This window comes from Malania oleifera, chromosome 13 (genome assembly GCF_029873635.1).
Source record: "Malania oleifera isolate guangnan ecotype guangnan chromosome 13, ASM2987363v1, whole genome shotgun sequence".
Taxonomy (NCBI): domain Eukaryota; kingdom Viridiplantae; phylum Streptophyta; class Magnoliopsida; order Santalales; family Ximeniaceae; genus Malania; species Malania oleifera.
The window spans coordinates 74,046,361-74,055,167 of record NC_080429.1 but is presented as its reverse complement, the minus strand read 5'-3'; the positions used below and the strand labels follow the sequence as shown (position 1 = coordinate 74,055,167).

The following is an 8,807-nucleotide window of genomic DNA, read 5'->3' as shown; positions in this document are numbered from 1 at the left end:
TTTATTGTTGAAGTATCTTGTATTTCAATTGTACAAATCTGCTCTAATTGAGAGTTTCTTTTGTACAAACAAAATTGTTCTCATGTCTTGTTTTTTTTTACGATTTAGGGATGTTGGATGTAGGTTGTTGGTTGAACCTTGTAAAAATATGGTCTACAACTCCTCTCTACTCTCTTTAATTTATTGCAAGTATATAACCTACGTGTAAGATTATTAAATACTTGTTGTATATTGGAAGCTGCTGAAATGCTAAGTGTGGTTCATATTTGAAATCAACACATTATCTTATTGATTGTTGGTTGGTTTAAATTGAAAAGTAACATTGAATACTGATTTTGAATATCACAAGATGAAGTTGATTTTTGTTAAATTAATCAAAGGAAAGTTTAAGGCTTTACAAAATCAAATCTTTGAATTATAACTATCCATTGTTTAAGAAAAATATGATTTTGAATAATTGAAACTCTAAGATTTTAATCAACTTGGTCTTTAACACCATAAAAGATCGAACTTAGATTGATTATTGACTAAACTTCAAAGGATTGTTGATCAATATTATTTTGTTTGTGTGATTGCTAAATATCAATTTGTTGGGTTAATACTCAACAAAAAATTTTGTAAAACAAAGTTATAAAGAAATTTTAAAAACCCAATTCATCACCCCTTTTGGGAATATACCTAAATTCTCAAATCTCATTCATTTGGCTCAAGTTCTAGCCGTTTCTTCCCATTGCTGTGTTGGGTTCGAGGCCACTAGTCGACTAGTCACACTCACTAGTCGACTAGGCAGACCCACTAGTTGACTAACAGCATTCTGCAATCGTTAACAGTCTGCCTGAACTGGTCAACTAGTTGCACCCATTGGTCGACTAGTGCCTTGAATCAAAAAACGTTATCAACATAAAAGTTATGAGATTTTTTCTTAACTTTCCAAGGACACCAAGATTGTGTTTTTTGGATTCTTCTAGTAAAAGTTATGCCCAAATACTGAAGGATGTTCAGAAAATTTGATAGGTGCATAACTGATGTTTTAAACCCAACCCAAAAGCCTTTTAATCACTTAAAACATTCTTGGACAAAAGTATATAAAATATATAAAGTCTAGTGAAGACTAAAACTTGTCCCAGTGAGTTTTCCCTTAAATATAAGATATCTTGATTATGAAAATACATTTGAAGCTTGTTTTGATATCTTATAAACTTGGATGTCCTTTGTAGAAAATATACTTGACTTTCTTGAATCTTTAGGACATAAAACTCATTTTGTTAAAATCGGGACTAAGTATGAAAAAATTTATAAAACTAAGATATTGAAAACTTGTCCCTTTGGAAAACATATTTTGAGTTTAGGATTCTTTTGATAAACTCCTTGAATTAACTTTGAAAACCATGAATGTTGAGTTTGTGACTTAAGTGAAATCTTATAAACTCATGTGTCCTAATATACATGTGCAAATTGCTCAACTCTTGCTCATAAATTATGTATGAAACAAAATCGCAAGAGTTACAAAATATACTACCTCAAACACTCCCCAAATACATATAAGACTACATTAAAGCTTCCTTTGGTCGTGCTGGAGTTCTTCCAAGCACGTGTCCATTTGATTTTCTTATTCGAACGTCAACTTGGTTCGATCTTTGCCTTTTGACCAATACTTTATGTATTTGACACTTGAACCTATACTAAACATGATCTGCAAAGATGGAATGCAGTAGGAACAACATATAGGTTTGTATCATCAAAACATATTAAACATGATGATGTAACCACCAAAGCTAACAATCTTCTCATTTTTGATAATGTCTAACCTATTAAGAATTTACTTGATCTTTGCATTTGAGTTTATACTTACCATAACTTGATATGTAAAGATAAGTTCACTTAGAATCACTAATGAGTTACTATTATCAAAACAAGACAATTGAACTCATGTAGCCACTAAAGCTAACATGTATTATATATATGTATATATTAAAATAACATAGTATTGCATATTTAGCTCTTATATTAATGTAATATGAACAATGTAATAATTTTTTTTTACAAGTTCTTAATTAAGTCACTAGCATTATATTATAGTATATTGTAAAATGATATGAGAATAGAAGGATGGAAAACTACCATTTAAGTGCAGGGATACTATTTGGTAGCTTGTGGCAAGAGTACCAAGAACGAGAGATCATTCTTTATATTTTAATAGAAAACACTCATTTCCTTATGCAAAACGTTAAAGACTATGTAGCTATGCCTATAAAAATATATCAACATTTACATTAACATATGCACATGCTTACATACACAGGTTATACCTTGATATGCAAAATAAATTAAACAACAAAATATCTCAATTAAAAATTGTAAATTTATGATCAAATGTGAATAAATGACAAAAAAATATTTCAATTAAAATTACCCTATAAATTTAACAATTAACTAGTGACATGAGATTCTTAGTATTAATTTATAAATAAAAAAGTCTCTAATTATTTTTCATAGAAAGTATATTGTTATTTTCAAAAAAATCGAGTGGGCGTAAAAGGGTTTTATCCCTTCTAAATACTTTACCCGAAGAAGCTTTTGAAAATTAAAAATTAATTCAAGCTAGAATTTCGATGATTTTATTTATGACACATCACATGTGAAGGTGAAAATGGCAGGCGCTGAAATTTGGAGAAAATTGGGGTTAAAATAGTAAAATATACAGGCTCGGCTAGCTAAGGCCGACGTTGCAGCCAGACTCGGAGACATAATTCTCGACCCATGGGTTCGGACGAGACCAGCTCGGACCACGGCCGATCCCTCCAACTTCTGCGGGAAACGAGGTGGGGATGGGCCCCACCCGAGGCACACACGCACCTTAACAATCCCACTTCTGGAAAGGAGCACTATGGTACGTTCACTACGGCGATTGCACGCACTTGGGCTGAGCCAACCCTTGGAATTCCAACGGCCAACAAATTTTGACGAGTTTTGATGGACTCTGAGCCGTCCAATCATGTCAAAGTTTTTTCTCGAAGGTCAAGCGAGAGCGCTATATCGTCGTTGATTTAGTGGGCCCTTGCCCACGTTCTTCATCTAACCCGACGAAGGTTATTGATCACAACCGTTGAATTGAGATAAAGCGAGATCCAGCGGCGAGGGAAGGACCCGCATACCAGGCTACCGAGTAATTTCATTCTGTAATAAAATTCCTATGCGGACCAACCAAAAATGAAACTTTGTTTTTAACTGTCTAAGCTGGTTTAGCTGACCAGCTATCTCAAAAATGAGACTTTTCCTCTCTGTCTCTCCCACTTCATATAACTGATGCATCTCTTCACATCCTATTAATTCCTTGCCTTCTCTGAAAATTGGACAATGGGTTTTCTGTTTTCTGTCGCAGAATTTGAAATTTCCAAATTTTTTCTGGGAATCCCAGAAGCCATGGATGGGGAGGAGTTTAAGCTGTTTCTGGGAAAGTGAAGTGTTCTGAGAAAACTGTTTCTGGGAAATTGAAATTTCCATTTGGTTTTTCTCTTTGATTAATTTAAATGGGTAGTGGTAGTAGGAGGAAGAGGAGGGATTTTGATTTTACAGAGGTTGCGGAGTTCTTGAAGCAGCTTAGGGTGGAGAGACCCCTTCTCCCCTTTGGGATCTCTCTAATTATACTTCTTTGGGCAATTGAAAAATGGGTTTTTTCCTTCTCCAATTGGCTACCAATCGTAGTCGCCGTGTGGGCAACCATCCAGGTGACTTCATTTCTTAGCTCGTATCTTTTCTATTTTCTCCTGGAGTTATGTTGTTCCTGGGTTTAAGATGTCGCTGTATGTACCCTCTTTTTGTGTGTGTGTGTGTGTGTGTTTTTTTTTTTTTTTCTTTCTTTTGGGGTTCCTGGGTTTAAGTGTAACCTTGCAAGTTGTCTTTTTGCGAACTTAGGTTTTAAGCTGACTGTAATAAGTGTTTTTTTCCCACAAAGACAATGACCTTGACAAGTGGTTTCTGCGTAATCAAAAACCCATTTGATTTAATTTATCTGTTGTTAGAATGTAAGATATTAATCGATATTTTCCCCCTCCTCGCTGCTCTGCACATGGAGCAATGATGAGATTATGACCAGTTTAGGAATTTAATTTGCATCTTTGGCATGATATATCCGTTTATCTTGTCTGCAGTATGGTAGTTATCAAAAACGAATCCTTGTAGAGGACTTGAATAAAAAGTGGAAGCAAATCTTATTAAATACATCGGTACCTCTTTCTTTCCTTTACTTATTTCTTTTCTGAAATTTGAGCACCATATATTGAGTTAGATTGTGATATATATATATATATAATTCTCTGAGTGGCTGCATAAAGTGTTGATATTAAGTGTATTTATTTTTGCATTTATACAGCAAATAACGCCGATAGAACACTGCGAGTGGCTGAATAAATTGTTGATAGGCATTTGGCCTAACTACCTTAGTCCGAAGCTTTCAATTAGGTTCTCATCTATTGTTGAGGTGTGTTTCCTTCACTTAAGTTTCCTTGAGGACTAGGTTTTATTTTGTGTTTTTTCATTCCATATATCTTTGGTTCAATATCTCCTTGCTTTTCAAATTCGTACATTCTGGTGGGTTAGATGCTTAAATTGCTAATGACTCACAAGGTTTTGAGCCTAAACTCTGTGAAAGGAATTGTAATGGCATGCCACTTGAATAACTATATTAGATATTAAGATGTGTTTACTCCCTTGCAATTACACAAGATTGTCTTGAGTGGACCAAATCCAGAATAACTCTAATGTATAGTTTGACGTGATGAGAGCATGTGAATCCAAGCTTGTAAAAAATTTAATCAGATTATATTTGTATCATAATCAAACCATAGAGGAAAAAAAAAGCAAACTCTTAGATCTTTGTTCAATTGCATTTCTATCCTGAGCAATCTATTGGCAGGCCATGCATAAACCAGTCCGTATACTTTTATTTGTTTATTTTACTGCTCAATATTTTGTATTGACATTTAATTCCAGTGGTTTTGGTTGGTGAAAATAATTAGATGTCCCTGTGGTACCATGCCTTCCTAGCCTCTCCCCCAACCCCATCACAAAAGAAAATAAAATAAAATTAGAAGAGAAAGAATAGGAAATACAAGTTATTTGACCTGGTTTTCTTGGATTTCAAGAAATAGAAATGCATGTGATATATAATTGGGAAAATTGTATAGTAATCCTTTGAGGTTTTTGATATTTGTGCTTACCTTCTTGAGGTTTCAAAGAATGTACATGCTACCCTTTTACTACTAGATAATGAAGGGACAGTACAGAATTTTCCCTTTCCATGGTTCTTATCAATCTGCTCTGAATTTTCCTGAGCTGGAAGTGTGGGTTGAGGATTCACTAACTGGGCATCTTCCATACCCTCTACTAAAATGTTTTCATGTGAGAGGATCTCTTTGCCACTAAATATCACTGGAATTAATCCTAACCTTTCAGATTTCTAATTGAGGGATCCTACAAGGTGCAATGTATTTCCACCTTGCATGCTGCATCGAATTGGTATCAGTCCTTGGTTGATGAAATGGGTGATATGACACTTGCAATCTCTAGAGAAGAGCAAAGGACAGTTTATGAAATGGTTCAGATGCAGGATGATTGGTTGTAAAAGACTCAGATTAGAATAAGATGTGAAAGCTTTTAGGTTAGTAATTGACTTTGAAAGTTGCAAAACTCTGCTTAGTGGAGAAATTGAAGCTTGAAGTAGTGGAGCTCCCGCAACCATATTGCATTTTTGGTCCAATAAAAGGAAGGAAGTACTGAAGACAATGAGGTGCATGATTGGTTTTTTCAATTGGGATATCCTATAAAGAGTCTGTTTGGTGTGACGTAATATTGATCATATGCCATATTCTACTTTTTTGTCCTTGATAAAATGATTGAAGTTTTATCCATGATATGCATAACAATACCTACACTTTCTATGTTAAAAAAGTGAGAAGAAGAAGCTAGTTTTAAAGCCCATGAAGGATGTTCATGGGGCAAACATAAAGGATGAAATGCATACCGACAGTTTTGATAAAACGGGCCAATATGTCACTTAAGAGAAGGCTTTGATGGAGCTATCAAGGTCTTCCTCAACTGTAGATCTCTATGAAAAATGAAGCTCTTGGTACATTCAATTAATCTAAAGATGCGAGCGGTGCTACAACAGAATCAAGCTATGACACGAATGTTGTTGAACCCATTCCCATGAAAGGTTGCAAAACAAGAAGGCTTTTGACAATGAGCCTTTAGATAATAAATTTTCGAAGTAGTTTTTGCTACCAAAGCCGAATCAAGAGTGCAATAGCAACAAAATGAGTTTTGAAGGCCTAGAATGCTGGAAATATGCAGGATTTTGAACAAGCTCAAGGGAAATCTACAAGCATGACCCAAAAAGAATATGCTAATCACCATTGCAAATTTAAAAAGGGTTAAGTGAGAAGTTGGTCTGTTAAATGCAGTCAAAAAGATGAGTTCCTAATAGGGAAAACCTCCAGAATGATTGCCTAAAAGGGAGAAGATGTGGCAGAACAAGAAATCAAGGGGCATGCTATTAAAGGAAAAAATATACTAATTTTTTATTTTTGGTATTGTGGAAAGGAAAGCTTGACCAACTCTTGGATGAGCACACAGGAGCGTATCTTGAGTGATGCCAAAATGTGTGAATAGTTAAAGATGGCAAGTCTCATGGTGGCAAGTTTCTTCTAATTGAAAGTCGAGGTGTGATCTCAAGAGGGGGGTGAATTGGGTATTTTAAAATTTTATGCGGAAGCTTAATCAATTTTAAATATTATGATTTCACAAGTACTCTAACTTCTCAATATGTGACCAAACTACACAATATTAACAATATTCACAGTTGATCAAAATCAATAAAAGTATGCTTAACCACAAGATAGTTTATGCTATAACTTGAATAAGTGATAAACTAACACAATAAAATTCCCAGCAGATAAAATCAATGTCAATATGCTTAGAAATATGAAAGAGTTAAGGTAGAGAGTGACACTAGATTTTTTACAAGGTTCGGCGTTCTGTGTCTGCGTCCTTGCCCCCAAGCAACCCGCTATGAGGATTGACTATACCCTCCTTCAATAGATGGAGAAACCTCTCACCTTCAATAGGCGGAGAAGCCTCTCAAGCGAAAACACCCTTTTGCTTGTCAATAACTCAATCCCAGAGTTGTTAGTATACACGAAGTAATCAAGAACAGATTTGTACAAGTTTAACTCTCTGAAAAGAGTAGATACATACACAATAAACACTCTAATACACTCTCAGAAGATGGTTGCAACGAAGCTCGAAGAGTTAGGCTAAGGCTTTCTGGTTTTGAAAAGCAATAAGCTTGAAAAGATGAACACACAAAAGCTTTTCGCAAGAACGGCGCTAATCTCAGTTAATAATGTGTAATTGGTGTCTAAAACACGTTTAGGGTTAGCTATTTATACGTAACTTTGAATTATAGCCGTTGTGCGTGTTTTAATGACTTAATCTTCAAGAATCTGAGAGATTTTCTGCTGTTGCGAAACTTATCGCAGTGCTTTGGTTGACTAAATTGAATGCTCGATCGCTCGAACCAATTTAAATCAAGAATTTTCAAAGTGCTAGTAGCCATTCAGTCGACTGAACTCTAAGGTTCGGTCGCTTCAATTGAGCCTTCGGTCAACTGAACCCTGAGGTTTGGTCGCCCGAACCAATTGTGTTTGGAACTTAAAAATGACAATAGCCATTCGGTCGCCCGAACTCCCTGATGCCAGACCAGTTGTCGACTTTGCATTCGGCTGACTAAGCACTAAGTCTTAGGTGCCCAAACTTCCTGAAATTCAAATTCATTTACATTTTTTATTCCAAAAATGATTTTAACCTTTTGAAATAATTTTTGGACTAATAAAAATATTTTTCAAAAATTTAAAAGGTATCTAAGGTCCAATTAAGTAACCTAAGAGTTTTGTAACAAATATCAAGTAAGATGTACTTACATGAATCCTATTTTATAATACACATAACAAACTAATTAGGTCTTCATGACCTTAAGCTTGGTCTTCGTCCAAGCTTCATGTTATCATGCATACATGATTGTCGTGTATGCTTCATGGCTTTCCATTTTGCATCTTCCATTGTGCTTTTATACAGTAATACCTGTATACACACTTAACGGTACAATTAGATGCCTTGGTTTGTCATTATCAAAATGAGATTAAGCTTTGTTAGGCCAACAGTAATGAGGGGGAATGATGCAGTTATGAACTACTAGAGCATTAGTTAATATTAGGGCAAAAGACATTGACCTCCCTTGAGACTTGGCAGAAAAATATTGACCTCCCCTAAGATTTTAAAAATTCTAGACACCTCTCCTAAGGTTTAAAAAATGTCACATACCTCCCTTAAGATTTGACAAAAAGACACAAAATTCCCCTCAAAGGACTTATCTTTTTGCAAAATATAAGGGGAGATTTGTTTCTTTTTGGCAAACTTCAGGGGAGGTCTCTGGAATTCTTGAAACCTTAGGGGAGGTCAATGAAATTTTTGAAACCTCAGGGGAGGTAAATGTAGAAGTTGGGCAAATTTTTGCCTTGTTAGTTGCAATAATAATTGTTAATTCTTGTCAACTAAGTGCCATTATTATGGTCTAGTCAAAGTGGGTCATTTCCTAAGTCCAACTTTATTACAAAGTTAATTTACAAGTCAAGTTCCAAATTTCATTTATTGGTCTTAGGGTGTGTTTGTTTTGGTGGCTCAACTAGCACCCTTCACCTACCTTTGGTGCAACAAAGGTGTAAGATAGGACTTGCCAAGAAGGAAGGCGT

The 8,807-nt window shown here is 35.1% G+C and overlaps 1 protein-coding gene across 1 annotated transcript in view; it reads left to right on the top strand.

Annotated features, from left to right (window-relative positions):
• The first annotated feature begins 3,211 nt into the window (after positions 1 to 3,211).
• Positions 3,212 to 8,807, top strand: part of LOC131146688 (synaptotagmin-5) — a 54,033-nt gene continuing 48,437 nt past the window's right edge. The window contains exons 1-3 of the mRNA XM_058096436.1: positions 3,212 to 3,728; positions 4,152 to 4,226; positions 4,373 to 4,480. Coding sequence (XP_057952419.1) covers positions 3,531 to 3,728; positions 4,152 to 4,226; positions 4,373 to 4,480 — 381 coding nt within the window. The 5' untranslated portion in view covers positions 3,212 to 3,530. The remainder of the gene's footprint in view (positions 3,729 to 4,151; positions 4,227 to 4,372; positions 4,481 to 8,807) is intronic.